Below are 22401 nucleotides of genomic sequence, written 5' to 3' on the forward strand. Positions count from 1 at the left end.
AATACAGATTTGCCATGGTCTAAATACTATCTATGCTGATTGTGAAATTTCAATTATATTGGGGATTTGGGCACCTTGAGTAAATCACAGCTTTGAATTTATACATAATTCTTGCCACACATAAAATTCCTACTCTTAGTCTGCATTGAGTTCTTACTATATTACTCCCATTATTGCACGCTGGGGCCAAAAAGAGTGCTTTTAATCTCATTCTTTCCTAATTACATTTCCTTCTGCAAGTTAAGTGAAAAAAATGTTTCCTGTCTCCCAAACAGGAGACCTATTCAGGCTTCCTCTTCAGGAAGTAAAGATTCTCTAAGGAGGAATCCCTGCAAATAAGCCAGCATTATTATTATTATTATTATTATTATTATTATTATTATTATTATTATTATTATTATTTTTCAGGAAAACTCCAGCTGTTAATTCTTTCATGTTATATTTTAAGCTCACTTAAGCTAGGAGTGTTTGTTTTGATCTTATTTACAACATTGAACATGTTCTTGGTACTTAAAGCAAAAAAAATGTGTTCTTCTGACGTCTAATGAAACATGAAAGTTGCTGACTAGAAATGTTCATTTTTACCATCAGCCTATTCTCCACCAATTGAAAATCATATACTCTCTTCTGGAAACAATGGCACTTTAGAGTACAAGGCATCCCTGGCCCCTATCTCACCAGGAAGATACTCACCCATTCCAAAGCACATGCTTGTGGAGGACGACTACACCAGGTCAGATGCTTCTCTTTATCTGTTGCCTTTCATGCAGTTATAAAGGACATAAGTTAAGCTTTCAGTGCATCTCAAATAGAATATAGCATACTGTACCTTTCTATTCAGTCTGGGATTATTAAAAAAATAATCTCCAAAGAATTGTGACTGCTGTATGGAAGTGCAGCAGCAGAATTGTTTCTGTGTAGTTAATTTCAAGGTGGAAGAGACACATTGGAAAATGCTGGGAGGGTTCTTTTACACCTTGTTTTAGATGAACACTGAATGTCACTGATGAGACAGTGTGTATTTATCTTTTTGTTTGAAGAGAACTACCATTCACCTAGAAGACAGAAGCTGTTCCGTTTGGAAAATGAGCCCTCATTATAATGTCTAATGCCATGGAAAATTAGAATTTTTATTTTTTTTTGTGCTAGGAGGGGGCTGTTCTGATCCTCTAACCTGACTTGCTGTGTCTTACAAGTCAAAGAATCTCATCCACTTATGTATTCATCAGCTTCATAACCCACTAATTTGCATTTCATTTCTCCTGTTGCATGTGATTACTATCTCAAGCAGCTTAACTTGTTGGCTCAGACAGATTCAGAGTAACTAATCATGATACAGTGTTTAATCAGTGCCTAAATGTGGGGAAACCACACCTTTCTTCCCTGTCTTGGTTAAAAGAGTTTCTTCTAAGAGTTTTGATTGAGAATGCAAAGCTGAAATTGATTTCCTTCAACTTATGAGACATTCAGTTAGGATGGATTTTCTCTGAATTTTCCAAGAAGTTACATTTTTAATTAATAGTTAAAGTATTGGTTTAATTAAATTTACACCAGTGTTTTTACCTGATCTAATAATGTTCTCATAATTTCTCAAATACTCATGTATAGGGAGAATACCAACACTAAAATAACTGGGTTGCAGTGATGAAGGCTTTGTCAATAAGCTTGTAGGGCTGAATTGTCTTCTTTTATAATGAGATGTCAGCACCTCTCTTGCTGAGAAAAAGTTAGAAAAGTTTAAAAAACAGCAAACAAATTGCAGCCTTAAAAGTAAATAATATCTAAAGACATCACAAAGTCACAGAAAGTGAAGGGATTAATTCTAAAAGGGGATATAAGCTCTCCTGGCAATGAAATTACTATTTAAACAGTTAGAAGGTTTGTAAGGTGACAAGGAAGTATTGTTAGTCCTTTTTCTTTGTGTTCATGTAGCTGATTTTAACTGTCTAGTTACTTCTGGAAAAAAAAAAAAGAAAAAGAAAAAGAAAAAATAGTCATAGAACAGAAGGCAGTGACACTCTTAGCCCAGTAGTTTAGCAGATATCCAGTAGGAAGCCTACAAAGAACCATGCAGGATATGTATTGAAATTAATTAGGATGTCCTTTTGACCTTTTTTTTTAAGGAAGAAAGATGCATTCCTATGCTGATATTTTTAGAATGTTTTTAAACAAGCTAGTTGTGCTGGTTTAGCTCCTAAGAGAAAAAAATGGAATACTGGCAGTGTGTTTCTTATCTGAGGTATTCACACCAATGTCCATTTTCTATCATTTGGAGGCAAAAAAATGAATGCCCAGAGAAGCTCTGTATATTCTGTGAAATACTCTGCTCCTGTGTTCTTTTTCCTGTCTGGATTTCCAAATTAATGTGTTGCCTAATGAAGGTCTGGTATACAGAGTCTTCTTGTGGCATTGGCACTATCAGCAGGAGCTGCTGACTCTAGGAGCATGATCTTCTGTGACAGGTGTGTGGCACTTGGCAGAAATAAAGGTGTCAAGTGACAGGAGCAGGCTCTGAATGCCACAGCACAAATCAGATGGAAATCTCATATTTCTGAGCAAGTGTTAACTCTGACCTATTGAAAAGGAAGAGGCTATTATGACCTTCATTTTACTAGTGATAATAGTCAATATGCTACATCAGGAAACAAAAGCACAAAGAGAAAATGAACATAGTCATAAGACAAATTACTCTTCTTGGATATCTTTCCTCACTGGACATGCACATAAATCTGAGAGTCACCCAAGCAAGAGCCAAAGACCAGTTTTCTTCTCTGACTACAATGACTAAGAAGCTCTGATCTTAAAAACCAAACCATTTAACCCTTAAATGCTGCTGAGATTTTTTTAATGGCCTTGTGTCTAATTACTCCCTATTGATTCAAGTGGGACTACTGAAATGCAGCAGTTAATTCTCAGAGTCATTTTCACACTTATAAACTCAGAATAGTGAATGCACTCTTTCTGTTCAATGCCATAGGATTTGCTGATGAGTCTGCCATTAGAGTAAGAAGATATTTTGGAAGTCTTTGTTGCTGACCAATTCAGAAAATCTTTTGGGAATTCAATTATCATATTGATAACTTCAGTGAAACCTGTAGACACCTTGATTGCAGCATTTACAATTAGGTTTTCTCACATAATGTTTTACAATTAAGATATTTGCCAGCTACTGCAGTGCTATCCATTAAAACTACCTGGTCCTTGCTGTAATAGGTTTACAAGGCTAATTTACATTGTGCTCACATAAGGAAATTTATTACCCATGCAGTCTTGCAACACTTTTGGCAGCTTTTCATTTGTGCCAGCTAAAAATATTTGGAACAGTAACTTCTCTACTAAAAAAGGCTTTTGCAATTTTGGAATTCTTTGTACAAGTGATTTGAGTGAGGCAGATGACAAGCTTTCCTTTAACTTACTTGTGATAATGAATCTATCAGTACAGCTTAAATGATTGAACATTCAACTCAATTTGGCCACTTCCTCCTGCTGGTCTTGTATTTTTTGTTTCTTTGTTCCAGTTCTAAGGGTTTTGGGGTTTTTTTTTACCTGAATACATCTATTTTGCCTAACAAAAATAAGTGTTTCAATTGATGAAAATTTGTATTTTTTGGTGTCTGATATTGAATCTGTGCCAGTTCAGTCTGTATAAAAAAATAGCCTAATCTGTGCACAAGAGATAGAAAAGTAACAAATCATCTTCAGCCATAAATTTTAATGAAGCTGAATGTTGTCTCTTAATTACTGAATTCTTTTAAGCTGTGTGTACTGCTGCTACAAAATACTATCGGTGATGGGCATATTTTATTTCTTGGTTTTTCTGGATTTTTTTTAAATTCATTTAGAATGGAAACTTTGGCTTCCTGTATTTTTTGTACCAATTATCACCTTTTAAATTAAATAAAATAACACAAGTTCAGGTTAGTAGAATATGGGATCAAAAGCAGATCAAAATTATATATGATTTCTATCAGTACAGAAGGCAAGTAAGACGCTGCTTGTTTTAGTTCCTAGTAAGATTAAATTGTTGTGAAGGCAGTGCAGGGGAATCATTGATTGTGTTCCTGATCAGTCCCTGATACTGCTGGAGGGGAGGAACAGGCTTTGTGGCTAAGGTGGTGATAAATAACAGCTGGGATCAGAGTGACCATGAGTTGGCTTAGTTCTTGATTCAAAGGAAGTCTGGAAAGATAGTCAGCAAGTTATGGCTGTTGAGATTTCAGAAGAGCAGACTTCAGCCTTTTTGGAGAGTTGCTTAGCAAAATCTCTTGGCATGCTGCCACAGAAGGGCCCATGAAAGATGGATGGTTTCTAAATAAAACTTACTGGTAACTCAGGAAGGAGCCATCTTGTTGAGCAGAAAGGAGAGGGACTCAGCAGAAGGCCTTCTCGGCTGAGTGAAGAGCTTCTGATGACCTAAAATGCAAGATACAGACAAGCATTGCTTGTCTGCTTAGTGACAAAATCAGAAAGCTCTTTGATTTGAGCTAAGACTTACCTCAAGGGTCATAAAGGAAAACAAAGTGATTCTGCAGGTGTGTGCTACTTTAAAAAATGAAGGTAGAATTTGAGGAAGGAAAAAGGAGGGAAGTCGATGTAGTGACAGATAATATAGAAAAAGCTGAAGGACTCCACAACACGTTTGCCAGGCACTTAAGGGCCCAGAGGTAATTGGAATAGGCAGCATAGATTGACTAAAAACAGTCTGTGTGCCTGTCCAGACTGGTTGACTTTCCTGATGAAATTTCTAACTGCTTGGATGAGGGGAGAGGAGTGGCTGCCCTTCTCCAAGCAGTGCCACAGCACAGGTGCTGCCTTGAGCAGGAATGCCTCTTTGCTGATGGAAAACACAGCTGACTCCAAAGCCATACCTGACCCATGTCATAACTCCCACTAATGTGCATCTGGGATCTGCTGTGGGGCACATGGTAATTCCTTCTCTCCCCTAGTTGTCATGAGGAGTGGCTGCAAAGGTATTTCTCACATCTCTTCTGTGGGCAGGAAAAGCTGTAACACGGGGAGCACCCTTTAAAACTGTTCCAACAGCCTCTCATCCAAACATGAGGAAGTGTTGGATGAACATGTACAGCTAATCAGAAAGAAAATATGGTTTGGAATTGTTTGGAAACCTTGTGGGTAGCCTTTTGGGTTTCTCCTGGATTGTGTGCTGTATTATCTTGCTAGTTAGCCTTCTAGCAAATGGCTGTGCTCATTTGCACTCAGTGGTGTTGGTAAGGCTTTTGACCCAGTCTCTTACAGCACACTTTGAAAGTTGAGAAAGAGTAGGCTAAAAGAAGGCACTGAGATGGGAACTGACTTATCCAGTAGGCTCAAAGGGTGATGATGATCATGACTTGGCATTTGTAAAGTGGTCAGTGATGAGCAGAGGAGCTCAGGATACCTAGGGCGTCAGTGAATATCTTCATCAATGACCTAGATCATGACACACAGTGCATCCTCAGCAAATTTCAAGAGGGTAATAAACTGAGAGGGAGTGGTTAACATGACAAATGGCAGAGCTGTATTCTAAAGGGCTCTTGATACACTTGAGGACTTGCCTAGCAGAAACCTCATAAAGTTCAGTAAGAAGCCTGCATCTCAGGTGGAAGAGCTGCACACACTTGTGCAGGCCATGAACATCTGAATTGCAGCTTCACTAAAAATGACCTGGATGTTACTGCAGACACCAAGCTGAACATGGACCCAGATGTGCACTCTCACTACTAGTCAGGTAATCAGCTACCAGGCTATCTTTGGAGCAGCATGGCCAGCAGAAAAATATGTTCTTTTCTAAAAGCCTCTGACCAGTACCCATTCTTTGACTTCAGGAGGGTTGTGGAAAGGGTCCAACATATTCTGAGAGCCTAAAATCACATGGAGATTGGAGGGGTGTTGAGGGAGCTGGGGCTTGTTTAGTGTTGTGAAGAGGAGATTAAGAGTACTCTATAAACTAAGCATAAACTCAGTAGCAAAGATGATGAAACCAAATACTGAGTAGAGAAGCACCAATGCCAAAGGTATTGGTTTTGGATGTTTTGATTTCAGTTTGAGAAGAAATTAAAACATGAGATGGATAGAATAGTGCTGGGGTAGTGCTTGCTATGAAGGGTGTGAAGTATCTACCCTTTGAGATTTTTAAGAATTGGCTAAATAAATCTAGTGTTGTCAATACTCCTGATTCAAGCACAAGATTGGATCAAATGACCTATAGAGATGCATTCCAACCAAAATTTATAAGAAAAAAAAAATATTTTTTGTTTTTATCATTTTGTGGAACATGTGTTACTAATATAGCAGAGAGAGATGTTACAGTTTTCTCATTGGCATATTTCTGCCTTCCTATTTTAAAAAATATTAAAACCTTGTAGCCCAAAAATCTTGTAGCTTTTAGGAAAAGTTCCATAAAAATAAACTATCATCTTAAGTTTTTACTTCCTTTTTAGCTTCATATAATGGTAACATCAAACTTCTGTGCTTCAGCTGATAAAAATTCACTTTAACATTTAACTCTGGCTAGATGTTAAAGATTCATGGATGAAAAAGCTGAGTTATCTGTTTTGCTGTATAAAGCACGTTTGATTTTTTTACTCGCCTTTTTGCAAAATAGCATTTTCTAGATGGGGAAGAGGGAATTGGATGGGACAGAAAAGAGAACCATTAAGTTTAAGTCTCAGGGGATTTTTTTTCCTGTATTGAAAATAGTATTCCTCAGCTATTTCTTGTTTACATATCTAAACCTGCTAGTTGAATTGACAATGTTTTATGGAAACACTTTCAAGTTTCTGTTGACACACAGATTTGACCTTCTAGTATAAAACCATTGCAACATATATTACAGTTTGTGTGTTACAAAATGATCATTAACAGTTTTCTGGTGATGGTTTTAGGAAGAAAAACAATAGGATAAAAGAACTGCAGCTTTTAACAATGAGTCCTGAAAACTGCTTCTTTGGGATCTTTAGAGTTGACTTAGGTCACAATATATTCTGCATGTTTCAAAACTGTCCATTTGCTGAAAGGGGTAAGCAGCATTTATTTTCTGTCAGTCTTTGTGTAGGAACAGAGTTTACACTCATGTTTCACAGACCAGGTCTTTGACTGCTTAGGTGGAACTTTCAAATTAATTTTACATGGCATTTAGGTGTTGCCATATGTGTGATGAGTAAGAGATACAGAGAAGCTGACTGATAGAGTTATAGGAACACATATAGTTGTGATCTCACACCAATCATTCACCATGCCTAACCCAAACTCAGCATGCTACCTCTACCTTAAAGAGAATAAACTATATGTAGTGGTATGGGAAGACTGATGATGCTTTCTATTTACTCTTCTTGCTGAATAACTTCTAAATTTGGCAGATTAGATGTTCAGATTAACATTTTCATGCTTAGCTTTTGCCTGGGTCTGAATTTTTTATCTGGGGATAGCAAAGGTTTTATGATTGCTTTTCTTTAAAATTTAGTGTAAAATATATCTATTGTTACTAAAGTCAGTTTAATTAACCACCATTATTATTAAATTAAATTGCATTTATTTTTAACCATACCAGTATGATGATTTAAAGAATAGAGGGAGAATTACATGCCTTAGTTCACATTCTGTTCTATTCCATGTTAGAAATTGCTATTATATTTTAAATACCATCATATTCCATACATAGGTTTAGAGTGTTGTTATTGAAGCTGATGAAACTGAATCCAAACAGTACTTCTAATGCATTTATGAAAAGCTATGTACAAGCCAACAAATGCAAATCTTTGGGAAAACTGCAGTTCATTTATCCTCAAAAAAGTATTTTATATATTTTTTGCAGTAGAGCTCTTTCAGATTCTGTACTCACACTGCGGCATATCAAAGCTTCTCAAAATTTTGTCATGCTGATTAGATTATTTTAAAAAGCCTGCATGATTGAGCACAGCATTAAATGGCCAAAGCTAGTTTTCCTATCTACTTATTTCTTCCATCCTGTTCTGACACAGGAACATAGTCAGGAGGGATTCTGTTCTGTGCTCTGAATGCCCAGTCCTGTCATATTTTAATATTGAAGAGACTGGAGGAATAGAGGAAGTGTGTTTAGCAAGGGATAAGGGTGAGAATGGGCATGAAAATGAGAGACAACTTGTCACTGGTATATCAGAATGGAAATCCCAAGAAGGGAAGACTGTATTTAATCAGGTAAGAAAACTTGGATTTGGAAATGGAATTCAGGACAAGACAGGACATAACATAACAATAGAAACAGGAAGAAGTAGTGAAGAAGGGATTTCAGGCTACTGAACCAGCACATGCCTCAGAGAGTGACACATGAGGTTTGGGATAATCAATAGTTGCACAAGTACACTGGCCAAGGAATAGAGATGCAGAGCAGGTAGGAAGAGCTGCTGATAAGATGCTGGCAGGATCAGGCTTAAGCCATCTCCTCTAGAAGAGTGGAGATGCAGCCAAGGTTTCTGGGGTGTGATCCCACCAGGCAGTCTGTCATGTTAGTTCATTGTCTGTCTGTCTGTCTGTCTGTCTGTCTGATGCCAGCCTGCTGCTGCGACTGGTTACTCACTGTCTCTCACAAGCAGGGGCCTCGTCTCTAGTTTTTAAGCTGGTGACATATTGAATCCAATATGGTATCCCAGAATAGAATTTCTGCTTCATTTAGTCTTTGATCAATCTAAGAAATTATGTTTGGTTTTTTTTTTTTTTTTAAAGTTAATTAAAAGAAAACTATTCAAGTTGCACATTAAATGTTCAATTAAAGGGGGGAAAAAATTTATCTACATAACCTTAAATTGGACCCTTGGTGAAATATATTCCTTAGATTGAAGCTTGAAATAGGTTACTTGCAAATCAACTGTTTTATATTTTTTGAAATTAATACACATATTTAATCTTAAACTAATTGTTAAACTTTAGAGATGTATAATTGTCTGCCTAGAGTAAGATTTCATTTTGTTATCCAAATTTATTTTAAGTACAATAAGTCTTGACTTGGGAGAATAATTTATGTTAAAGTAAAAACTTAGTCATTATCAAGTCACAGATAATCTCTTATTCCTGAGTTATCCTTGCATATTTAAATAGGCCTGTCAGAGATCCCCAAGTAATAGGATTTGACTATTTCTAATAGAATCACTGGCAGCTACTTAGTACTTGACACTTAGAAAAAAACTAATCAAATTTTGGAATATGCTTTAGTGCTTGTATGGAGATTTTTAAAATGAGATAGTAGGATTGGCAGTGGTAACACACATAGAAATGGTAAGTAGCCTTCAGTAATGCACAGAGGAAAGGATAACCTTGATGCACATACAAAATCAAACATGGACATGGACTCTTCATGCAATTCTTGCCACTTGAAAAAGACACCTTAGGGTGACTGTGGTTAACTCTGTGACATTGTCAGCTCAGTACTCAGAAACAATCAAGAAGGCAATTAAGAATAAAAATAGAATCTGATAGGAAAAGACAAGACTGCAAAATATAATGGTTTTCTCTATGAGTCTATGGTGCATTCAGGTCTTGAATCCTGCATGGAGGCCACTGAAAAAAAAACCTCAGAAGAGGGTGACAGAGGTTAGCAGGGGTGTAGCATGGTTTCCAGGGAAAGATGAACAACAAATAACTCCAATATAGAAAAAAGGTGTCAAAGAGACAGATCAGAGATCTACAAAAGTACCCATGGCAGAGAGAAGGCAACGGGCAACCACTTTCTTACAGCTCAGATACAGGGAGTTTACAATGCATTGCCAAATTTTTTAAAAAAAGGCAAATAGAAGGTTTTTTTAAATGTTACCCTTTGTTATCAATGTGCAACCAAATAATGGGCTTGGAGTATACAAATACACAAAGGTAGAGCTTTTTGGGCATGTCATGATCAGTTGGTGGGACTCAGTGCCACTGGGGGTTGTGAAGCCCAAGAATATAAAAATATTCAAATATGGATGAGAATAACTGCTGATTCATGGTGGACAGCCCTACTGACTGCAGTCTTCTTGCATTTAATTTCTGGTCTGTGTGGCCCTTGCTGATTTTCAGCAGCTGAGCAGGGAAGGGTCATTCTTTACTGGTCCCTGTTTCCTAAAGTGTCACTGCAGGGGACTTGGGCCTTTTGTCTGACTATTGTCTCTCTATTCCTGTGTCCTTCTTTTCCAGTTCTGCAACAGAAAATCATTACTGATTTTTGGGGGTTTTTTTTCAAATTAAGCAGTCATTTCATTTCCTAATTCCTAATGGTTAAGAATAATGAGTGTAGAATCGGGTGGAGAATATTAAAGGCTCTAAATTATACTTATGCCTTCCTGTAGGCTGTTTCGTTTGAAAACTTGATTAAAATGTTAAAATAGTATTGTTAAGAGGAACAAGGCAATCCTTAATCTTCATGATTGTGCTAAAAAAGCACTTGTTTTGCAGTTAAAGAAGCCTTTAAGGCATATGCAAACAGCAGTTAATAACAGAAAGCTGTGAAATTATTAATTTTAGGGTTTCCAGAAAGAACTAAGGTACTGCACTTCAGCTATTTTCCTTCAGCTCTTCATACTCCTCCTCTGTCTTTCATTTAGTTGAAATAAACATGTCATATGAGTCATTTGGTCTCATTTTAATTGCCAGGGCACAACCTATAAAATAAAATCAACTATCAGTTCTAATTACCCTTTTGAACAATAAGGTATGTGGTTCTCCTAGAAGGTTATATGAATAAGAAGCTCAGTCAAGGACACACATGTAAAAAAAACACTGGTTATTAGGAGTGGAAGATTGTATTAAATTGCCATTGATTCTTTGTTTAATAGTGAAATACTTCTTTAAAAGTTTTTTATCTACTTCCCAGCAACATTATTTTTGCAAAACTAATGTGTTAGATGTCTTTGTGGAACTTGGATACAATTAAAAATTGCTATTAAAAAAAAAGTTGTAAACCTGTGGCACTAGGAGATTTTTTTCAGATTGAATTTATTTTTTCTCAGATTGCTTCTTGGCTATAGCTCTGCACACTTAGTATGCTGTGAGAGCTGAGCTGGTTTCTTTCCATATTACAAAAGGTTTTGAAATATTTTAAAATCTGAAACTGTTAGCATTTAATGTGCTGAGTGTTGGCAGTTGGTACCTACCAAACCGGATTCTGCAATTAGGAAAAAAAAAAAAGAAGTTAATTTTAGATTGAGGACCCTGCATGAGGAGACGAGAGAATGGTTTTCAAAAAAATTTTATAACTTCTGTTCCAGAATTAAGTCAGCCTGAAACAACAAAACAATGATGATCTAAACAAGGAGTAATAAGGACTGCAAAAAACAAGGAAGCTTTGCTTTACACAATCTGTTATGAAATAAATAAAGCCAGTGTTAGATTAGTTTTCTACCTCCCACTGTTACTGTTATCTTTTCCACCAATTAGTTCTACCTTTCTGTGAGAATTGTGCCTCACTGCTGTTATGTCTGTACTGAATAACAATTCCAGCTTTCAGTTTTTTTATTTTCTGTTTTCTTGCTGGAAGAGTGACTCTCTGCTGTTCATGTTACCATTGAAGAGCTTACCTTTGGCATTAAGTGACTTGATTCTCTGTCCTGTGATTCTTCTGAACTGTCTACTGAGGCATGTTCAAGCCATGCTGTGCTGCTACTTACATTTACCCCTTACATTTTCTGTTGCTTTCCCTTTGCTATTGTGTGCTTTATTCTCAGACTAATATAGTTGTTACTGTCCATCCAGACCTAGCAGTCGCTGCTCTTATGTGTCTCAAAGCTTTGTTTTTGGCTCACTGAGAAAGGCAGAGAACTGTGATGCCTGTTTGTCAATAAATAAACAGCTTAAAGGCCAGAAGGGGAGCGGATCTGACTAACAAGTTGCAGCAGTAGTTAGTTATTTTTCAGAGTAGATCCACTTTACATAATTACTCTTTAAAAGAGATATTGCAGTTATCAAAGATATATACAATAATATTCACACATTTGGCATTTTAAGGGGATTTTTTATGCATAGATACTAACAAAAATGAAGATAATGGACAGAACAAATTCCATAAGACAGTTCTCTCTTTTTCCTCCTAAAAAGTTTCAAAAACTTTTTAGCATTTATTTTTAAACTAAACCTCTGAATCTATACCTGCTGTATATGAAAGAGATGCAATTCCACATAAACTGCTGTGGATTAGTCCTTAAATGATACATATCTAGCCTCTACACTTTTCTTGAAGCATTCTGAATGGCTTGCTGCATGTTTTTAAATTCATTTGAACAATTAGTGCATCATAAAGTAAGGCCTCAACGTTTATGTTCAGTCTGGCTCTTAATTATTTTTGCAAGAAAAGTTGAGGTGACCTTGGCTGTATTTTTTCATAATGGCACATTAAAAACTCTTTCTAAATAGCATTCTCATTATCCCATGCTTTGAGAGAGGACAATCTGTCTCTGTCATAGCACTGGAGAAGATGTGTGAGACAGGATTTATCAGGTGGGCTGATGCCTTTGGAAAGAAGTTCTTTCTTCTTTCTGTGAGGAGAAATATAAATGACACAAGAAAATGCTGCAGTTATGAACAGTTATTTAATAAAGCTGGGTGGTCTTCGTAATCTTTTTTTTTTTTTTTTTTTTTTTTAAATAGGGTATTGTTTTCTTCCAGTAGGTGGCTACTATTGTAGTTAAGTACTAGTTTGCCATAGGGAGGGTGAAGAATGAGGAGGATATTTGAAGATAGGCTGTTGCAGCAAGTATCTCCTATTACTTCTTGTGATTAACGGCCCATGTGGAACAGTTTGTGTGAGCAGGACAGTGATCTGCCCCATATAACTTTAATCATTCCTATACTTTATATTTTTTATCCCAGCTTTCAAATATTTTTGCACTACTTAATTCATATTTACCACACCAAATTGAGAGAGAAAATAAGATTATCCTGGACACTGGATGTTATGTACTGCTTTTTTTTCCCAAATTACTGCTTTTCTGTGCCAATAAAACATGCAGCCAGAGCCCAGCTGTGCAGCTGGCAGTTGTCAGCCATGCATCTGAACAGGATTGAGGCATCTAAAGGACCAGTGCAGTCCATGCTCTCAATGACCTTGAAGGAAGTGACAACTGAAGGGAAGTAGGTGGCTGTGGTGATCTCAGACCATTTCATAGCTCTTATACAAAGTGCACTCATAACTGGAGTGAGCTGATATCCTAAATCCTATTCTAACCAAAGAGTCTAAAAGGATAAGAAGTATAAATTCCTTTTTTTAACCTTAAGACCTCTCTCTGCAGCTCAAATACAGAGGGTATAATGTTAACTAGGTCACAATATCACTTATGTAATACCAGCCAATACAGGACCTTATACTCAGACTTGTTCCAGTTTCCTGTATCTTACCACCCAGGAAGACTGAATGGAGTAAAAAAATGTTCCAGAAATGTTTTAAAACATGTTAACATTTGCTAAATGTTTTAAAATTTGCTGGGCCTTGTAAGGCAATTTGTTAAGACTCTGTGTTTATACTTGAAGTTCTCATTTGCTGTAAAAATCTAGGTAGATGTTGAATGTTTAACTTCATTTTGCTTTTGGAGGCAGCTTGTAACTGTCAATTAACAAAGAAATTCCTCATATCTACCCATCTCTGTGGCATGATTTGTGTCTCAGCATGAGGTTGGATGGTCACTGACTGATGACTCAGTGTAATTTGAGCATTCACAGTATACCCAAGGGGTAGCAACACTCTGATGTTGTCTACAACTCAGAGAAGACAATTAACTTGAATATGGGACACTAACAAATTTTTTATGGACTGCTTAATGTTTTAAGCCATGGAGGAATCTACGATTTTTGTTCATCTTCCCGCTCTGGGGCAATATTTCTTCAGTTTTCTTAGTAGGTATCATTTTTATTTGATATTTATACTTGTTCTCTCATATATTGCCTAAAAGCAAAAGTGGTTTCTAAGGGAATAAAAGGCAGTATTGGACAAAAGTGAAATAGAATAGTTTTTATCTGCATTTTTTTTATTGAAAGCAATAATTGATTTAGTAAAATTATTAAATCCAGCCCTCTGAAACAAGTAAAATATACTGATAGAAAATGATTGCTACCTTAAACATTTTAAAAGGGATTTTACTAAGTGCTTGACACAATGCTTTCTAACCAAATGAGTGACAGCTTTGCTATTTTGATATTTGGTAATCTTAAATTGCCAGTTTTTTAATTGTAAAGTTTTCCCTGGGAAATTCAGGCACAGAGAGTTCTCAAATCATGTGGCAGATTGCTATGAATAATGTTATTAACATTGAGTAAGATCAATTTTTAAGTAAAGCAGCTACTCCTTTTCCCCCAAAGGACAAACCCAGAAGCTAACAAAGGAAATTAGGTTCTCTGTATCTGCCAGCACATCCACAACTGTAATAAATTCTGGTACCTGTGAAAGCCACAGCAAAACCCAGACCCATAGGAGGCATAATGCAGCCAGAAGAACAAAAAAAGTTCATTAACTTCTTGGCCTCTTGATATTTTCAGGCTTGTGAAATAAGATTTCCATCTAGCTAATATTGTGTGACAGTGATGAAAGGCTGTGGCATACCCTGGATCTTCTGGCAGGAGCGTGGATATGATAGCAATTGACCCTTGGCACTCTTCAGAGCAGAAATGTCAGGAAACAATGAGTCAAGTTTCACAGTGCCAGCGGGCCCCAAGGTGTGTCCTGGGGCCAAGGCAGGGAAGTTGCAAGGTGGGAGATGGATGTGGATGTGGTGTGGGTTTGTTTGCAAGCTGCTCGCTGTTCGTCTCCCGCGGATCCCTTGGCTTGGCACTAAAGGCTGCATTCCCTTCTCCCCTCTCCCAGACGGCTCCTGGGAGGGCTCTGGTAAGTATTGCCTCCCTCAGCAGGTGGCTCTAGGCAGCAGGAGAGGAATTTTGGTTTTAAGACCTTACTCTTTGTATCTGACTTCACGGGCTGCTGTTTGCAGCTCGGAGCAGCGTTGAAGTGCGATTGCAGTAGCCTTGGCAGTGAGGTTAGCTGTTTCAGATGTGGTCTGCATAATCAGATTTTGAAGGCTGGAAGAGTGCAAAGAACTCTTGAAATGCAATGAATTGCCTGCCAATGAGATTAATTGCTCACACAGTTTGTTGCCATCAGTGTCATTCTAGGATATGAATTTGACAACAGCTCTACTTACAAAGTCCCAGCTCACTGGGACAGAGTGTGGTATATTAACAAGTAACGTGTATTTCATCTATATTATAAATTAATGGGTAAAAAATACTTCTTTTTCAGGTAACAAGCATTTTTTTCTATGCTGTACTCAAAATTAATATCACAGAAAGCTCATGTAAATGTTAGATTAAAAAAAAAAAAAAAAGAAATATTATGGGAAAAAATGCCTCACTTTTTCAACTTCAGACATAAGATATTCTCAGCTTCAGATATAAGATATATTTCAGTGCCACACTTCCCATGGGGGAGTTTTATGGTCCACTTGTATTGTGTATATCTTTATATGCAGCTGCTTGAATGCCATACTACTATCAAATTTTACCAGTTCCTTTAACAGCACACTTTACTTGTTGGAAAAGCCCCACTGAAAAGGTCTTGACAGATTTGCTATGCATGCTTTTAAAATGATTGCTGTGTTTTCTCTATATTCTCAGCAACTAATATGCACCTGATCTTTTACTCTTGTCTCTGTATCACCAGGCCTCCTGAACCTGTTTACAGCACTGTGAACAAACTGTGTGATAAACCACCTTCTCCTAGGCACTATTCCCCTGTCGAGTGTGACAAAAGCTTCCTTCTTTCAGCTCCCTACCCCCACTACCACGTAGGCCTGCTCCCTGACTCTGAGATCACCAGGTACTGCATGCGCTTCTTCCTCACCTCCTTTGTTAGAGTGCATGAACATCACTGGATTTATCTCATGGTTTGCATCTTCACCATAGACCTTTTTTTCTACAGCTTGTGCTTATTTTTAACCATGCTTTCACATTTGCACCACTGGGAGATACATGCTACCTTGGTATATGATTTTTGGTCATCCAAAATCCAGTGATGAACACGGGCAATGTTTCGATCCATTGGAATGGTGCTCTGAAATAGGTTACATAATATGTACCACATTTTGCAACTGAATTCAGTGTTTGTTTCTGTTTGAGTATGGAAAGTGACCAAGACTTCACTGAAGGCTGTAGTAATTTGCTTTGATTCAGTCACTTTATTCCTTTGTTGTGCTTACTTAGTTCACTGAGCATCTTTGGGTTTATAGGACAGCTGCCTAAGCCATTCAGAAGAAATAGAGCAAAAAATAATCACCTCCCTCACCAAATCCTGGTTAAGAATGCGTCTAAAATTTTGCATTCCCTAGGCTAGCTGTGCTCTGAGAGGACATTTAGGAAAGCCTAAAATGATGAACATTTCCATAACTGAAATAATGGGAGATCTTTCTGCGAAACACTGTCAGTGATTGCCTCCTAATAAATATTTAATGAAGGAAAGCAGACTATTGAAAACCGTAGGCTAGTATAACCCAGCCATTCTTCTACAGATTACAAGGATAGTGGTAAACCATTTGCAAACAATATTTGGGAGATAGAGGAAGAGTTATGCACAATTTTTCTGGAGTGCTTCCTTTTTTAGGAAAAATGCTATCATCTTTTATATTCCAGAATAGAAGAAAAATAATTGTGTTTGCAGCTTTGATCATAGACTTTTTCTACAGAAAACATTTTTCAAAGCAAAGAACAATATGGGAAGAGAAGAGCAGAAGTGTGTAAGTGGAAAGTAAATGGTAAATTTATGTAAGGTACACTAACAGGAAAGAAACCCCAGGGATTAGGAAGACAGCTGTGAAAGGCATTGCAATGCTATGAAATAGAAAGCTCCATTAAAAAAGCAAGAAGACAAATACTAGCAAAGAATGTTACAGATGTGCCAAACCATGCAGAAGATGTCAGTTTATTAGAATGAAAATTGTGTAGCTTCTAGAATTTGTAAAAAGATGCTTAATCAAAGTGGTCAAAATGATTAGTCAAGGTGTCCAGCCCAGTGCAAGTTTGAGTGAAACACATTGCTTAGGACAGTGTTTTATAAAGGTGTAAATATCTGCACAGAGGTGCCAGGCACTAACAGAGCTACCCACAATATTTTAATTTCTCTGCTAATGTTGTCTTAAATTGCATAAGTGGGCAAAAAGTAGTAAAATTACCCTGGTTCTTTAGGTAAAGTATAAATATGAGCAATTTATCTGTGCATGGCAGTGCTTCTGAGGTTTTAGAATGAGGCAATGGAAGAGTTCATTATAGAAAGACTCTTATAATAGTCCCCTTAGAAAGAAAGGGTCCAACTTGAGCTAGAAAGTTGAGTGAGTGGGTTCTAGGGGATGTTGGGGCCATGGCATTGAGTGCCTTGCTAACCACAGAGAGAGGTAATTTACTGCTAAATGGTTGATAACTGTAGACATGCAGAGAGGTTGGAGGAAAAGATTATGTTAAGGCTGCTTCCTGCAACCACATACTTAGTAGTCAATTATCAGTAGAGCTCTGGAGGTCTCATAAAGCTAGGCCATTTTGGCACTTGAATGTGTAATTCTGTACATTCTTTTGGTTTATGATTGATTGATTGAATACTTGGTCATCAGATATTTGATGGCCTGGCATCAGGACTTGGAGAGCTGAGTGTTATTCTACTGAGTGTGAGTTAACAATTCTCTTTAAGAGCAAGATTTCATTTATCTTCATTCTACTTTGATGTAATATTGAGCTCTAGTCTCTGTATATTTAATCAGTTTGTTTAAATGAACAGTCCAACAAAAACTGCAAAAAGAACATAAAATATGAGGAGAGACACAGCTCATGGTTAAATGCTCTGTGCTATACTCTGCTACATGCTGTTGCAGAGGCAACTGATTACTATAATTTGTACTTCCTTCACACTGTGAAATAACATTCAGATGGAAAATATGACAGTTTTCCATGTTCTCAGTACTGTCATCTTTTCCACAGGACTCTGAATAGTTGAGTGTGGAGGAAGACATTGAAATAATATTTCAGCAAATGCCATTGGTGAGGAAAGTGACAGCTTTACAACAGATCATGATTCAATTTCCAAATGGAGTCAGTATTCACAGTTGGAGAACAGATTTTAGAAAAGTACTGATCCCATTTTTACCCTGATGGCTGTTCTTGCTGCAAGAGTATTTAATGTACACAGCCCTATATTTCCCAAAGGCAATGTGTTTCAGGGCTGTATTGTGTTAAAAATTTTGAAAAATTAATCCAGTAAAAGACCCTGGTTTAAATCTACAGCTGTGGTACCACCATTTCTATTAGAAGTTATATAAGAAAGAAAATCTTCCAAATACTGACCAGGTATTTTGAAAGGTCTGCCTCTACTCACCTGAATTCCTCAAAGCTCTTTTCCTCCACATTAAACACTTCAATGAGCTCCAGTCAGAAACGAAAATGTATCTTGCTTTCTTCATGCAGACTTCCTAGAATGCATCAGCATTTGTGAGCCTCAAGTTTGGGGAGGAAATGGCAGGGATTATTTACTTGTTTCAGTAATTACAGTTACTGTTGTATCTCAGTGGTCCAGTATTGAGAATCTGCTGTTGATCTGCAAGAAATTCAGTTTGACAAATGACTCTTCCAGAGGAAGAGGAACATGATGCCATATTCTCCCAACTGAAATGTTTGTAAGCCAGCCAACACCTTTCAAATTGCTGCTCCAAATAATTTGTCAGCTGCTCCTCAGATGATTGTTTTGTCAAGGCTCATTAACTTAATAGGCAGAGAATTCATAGGGCAAAGCTTTATTTGTCTATAATAAATTCAAGTTTATAGCCCTTGCTTTTATGGTGGCCTGTCAAATCCTGCGAGATTTGGAGGTCTGTAAGAATGTGCTTCCATTTTAGGACAGTTTTTTGATTGAGTTATGGATTCATATGAATTGATGTTAAGAGGGCTATGTCAATGTGCAACAGCTGAAAATCCATACCATTGAAGGCAGGAGTAGAGAGAGAATTTTGGAGTGGTAAGTTTTCCTTTGAGGGCACCATGTGGGGATGGATGTGGAGTATTCATATTCTGGCCCCTTTCATTATTGACTATTATGTCTACAAATAGAAGATTATTGGCAGTGAAAGGTAATCACAGCTTATGGATGTAACCCTCTTTATACAAACATGAGTCTTTTTTTCTACACTGTGTAGCACAAAATGTTCCCAGGCTTTGCACTGAGAACTGCATTCACCTCTACAAAGACATACTTGAAAAATGTTTTGGTTTTTCCCAGAATTCACTTCCTTGTTTTCACTGAAATCTTCCTGGCTCTCTAGTTGCCAGTATACTTTTTGGTAAAGGGCTGCCCTGAAACTGTTGGCTTTTTTTTGTTGTTGTTGTTTTTACTGTATGGGTATTTGCTTTTTTTATAAGTCTGATCATATGATTTGGCTTTTTTTTGTTCATTTTTGGTTGGCTTTTTTTTTTTTTTTTTTGGCCTACATGTAGGGAAGGAACTAATGGTTTGGTTTCATTTCAAGATATTTGATGAATCAGATCAATGACAGCAGAACCATCTCTACTTTATTTGAGATGGGGAAGAGAAGATAACATTGGCATGAGGCTCTAGGGCAGAGTATTGAAGAAAACAGTGTGCCATTTGCATCAGTATTCAAGGGTAACTGAGCATTGTGTAACTCCTAAGAGCCACAGGAATAAAAGTGTGCAGGCATGTGGGTGAGGAGACTGTAGTTCCAAAATCTTAATGATGTGTGATACTGCTTCCAGTGCCTGGCTGAGTCCCCACACCCTCCCTGTTGGCACATAAGGGTCAGCACACTCCTGTGGTCTCTGCAGCCAGTCTCTGCTCCCCCCCTACAGTTTTAGGGATCTCTTGGATCCTTCTACAGGCCATGGAGACCACTGAGGAGATGCTGATCACTTTTCACAGACCTTGGGAGGAAGTTAAGGTAGCTGCACTCCAAGGTGTGAATGGTGAGTCTCTCTGGTAGTCACTCTCTCATTATTAATATCTGCACAGCCTTTTCCTTCCCAGTAACCTGCTGGGAGCAAGCTTATTGTCAAAGTGATGCATATGACTGTACTTGTGTGTGGCTGCCTTCCAGGGAGGCTCTTGTCATCTTTATTGAAATTCACACTGTACAGCAGTACTCATCGTCCCCTGTTCAATCCCATGTGTTTAATATGGGAATTCTATCTCCCAAAACACATCTCGCTGTATTTCATGGTTTTTGAAATGCTTGGCAACCTAAAAATGGGGCCTATCAAACGAGTAGTGAAATAGCAATGATATTATGAAATTGAGTCTTCAATTTGACCCACATAAACACAACCACCTTTCTTGAATTTAAAAATAACTTCTAAAAATACCTTCTACTGTTTAGTTCTCTTCGTTTGCTCTTTTCGCTGTTGTTGTTTTTGGGGTTTTGGTTGTGTTGTTTTTTTGGGTTTTTTTGCTTTTTTCTTTGGTGTTTTAGAAATTTCGAATACTAATTACAAAATGGGAAAATAGTCTGGGTCAAATGGATGTCAGTACTCACATTTTTAAACAAGAATTGGAGCAGATTTTATTTTAACACCTTATTTTAACATCTTCAGATCAGCTTCTGGACTGATCTGCATTTTACACAATCCAACCACAAACATCAAGCTTATATATAGTGAATTACTTAAAGACAGAGGAGGGAAATAAGTACACAGTTCTTTCTGTGGGTTTTTGAATACAAAAATAGGTTCTACTGAGGTTCAGCTTATTCAGTGTCAATGAGAACAAACTAACCTTATCCCATCTTTTGAAAATATAAGATACCTGGTTAAAATGATTCTTAGTGAAGTAGCTCCCTGAAATCATAAAGTGGCATTTTAAAAAGTGAATACTGTGAGTTTTTGTTTTGAGAAGTGATTTTTAAGGCACACTTACACACAAATTTAGGCATTCAGAGGCACAGAGCACATAGCAACCCCTAAGCAATTTGAGATTAAACTGGTCATCACAAGGGTTGGCTTGGGTGCTGATGTTCATACTGATGGGAATTGAAGCATTTTGTTGTTGATTTCAGTGAGAATCAGCTAGGGAAGTGCTGTAGCCTCTCTCCCTGAACAACACCTTTAGCAATTCAAGCACTTCTTCAATTCCTAGACCTCTCTAAAAGTAAGCCTGGAGACCTTGACTCACCAGCAGGAGCACACATCACAGTGGGCGGCAGGATGCAGCCCAGATGCATACCACTACATGCACATTATGCTTGACAGGATTGTGCTGCTTCTGAAAACACCTTCAGCTCTGCAGTATTTTAGAGTTATAGGGGAAAACACAATCAGCATAAAATGTGTTGATTAACTGTCTACAACTTAAATGCAGTGTTCAGTGTAGTTCTCCCTGCTTGTGAATCAGCCTCCTGAGGCCTCTAAATTATTTAAGGATCTTTTGAAAATGACAGAAGTTAATTGTGGATTTTCTTTATCATTTTCAATTAACAAATTAAAAAGTCTTAACTGGAACAGTTTCCTATAATTTCTGTTTAATCCTGACTGAAGTGTTCTCTTTAAGTAAATGATCCAGTCAAATAACTGTTAGGGTTAATGAAAGAAAAATGGATGCTGCCCTTCAATCTCAGCTCTCGTGAGTCTCTGACCCTAATAAGCACAAACATTCCTATAAACTCACTTATGTGCTTTCATTTTTTTAATGAGGAGTCTTCTATTTTGGATGCTATTAATTAAAATTGCTAGGAAGATGCAACTTTCAAAAACTCAGAGAGATGCTTGCAGGAGAACCTTAACCTGTGAAGGCATAAAACCTCTATAGTTCAAGTGTTTAATTATGTAAAGTTGCAGAAGTCTTTCAGGTTAAGATGCAGTGCTTCAGGTTAGAGCTGCTGGGCTTTATTTGCAGTTGTGCTTCTGACTAATTTTCTTCAGTCGAGCACGTCACTTAATTCTATTTGCTTTGCTTTGTCTGTAAAATAATCTTCTCAGTTATATTAAGAACAATAACTATAATCATTAAACAGACTAGAATAAAATTTTTAAAAGAGAAAAATTAAAGTATTTGTTCTGCTCTGTCATTTGGGAAATGTTTCGTATTTTTTTAATATGGTTTGATTTTCAGAGATGATGTTCTTTCTTGTGCTACAGATCTCCTTTTGTTCACATTCTGCACCCATGAAAATTAAACTGTATATTCTTAGCTCATAAAATGGACAGAAATATTAATTCCATTCAGTTAAGTAGCAGTATTTTCTCTACTATGTCTCTACAAAAGAAAAAAAGTGCAGTTCTCAGTAAGAAAGCATCTTTAAATCACTAGTATTAAAATTTTCCTGCTGTTTTGATTACAAGCAGAGCTACTGAAAGACATCTGTGAACAAAGGAAAGATGTCTCCTTCCTTTCCATATCTGTCAGCAAGTGATGAGTCTCAGTCTCTAAGTCACAGA

The 22401-nt window shown here is 37.2% G+C and overlaps 1 protein-coding gene across 15 annotated transcripts in view; it reads left to right on the forward strand.

Annotated features, from left to right (window-relative positions):
* The window catches only part of DLG2 (discs large MAGUK scaffold protein 2), a 963673-nt gene that overhangs the window by 705773 nt on the left and 235499 nt on the right, over positions 1–22401 (forward strand). For 8 of the 15 annotated variants that reach the window (XM_056503680.1, XM_056503673.1, XM_056503686.1 and 5 more), the window contains one exon: positions 592–733. In XM_056503680.1, coding sequence (XP_056359655.1) covers positions 592–733 — 142 coding nt within the window. Of the gene's footprint in view, positions 1–591; positions 734–15646; positions 15803–22401 lie in introns of all 15 variants that reach the window. The other 7 variants (XM_056503649.1, XM_056503665.1, XM_056503715.1 and 4 more) reach the window with 1 other exon arrangement.

Source organism: Oenanthe melanoleuca, chromosome 1, assembly GCF_029582105.1.
Source record: "Oenanthe melanoleuca isolate GR-GAL-2019-014 chromosome 1, OMel1.0, whole genome shotgun sequence".
Classification (NCBI taxonomy): Eukaryota; Metazoa; Chordata; class Aves; order Passeriformes; family Muscicapidae; genus Oenanthe; species Oenanthe melanoleuca.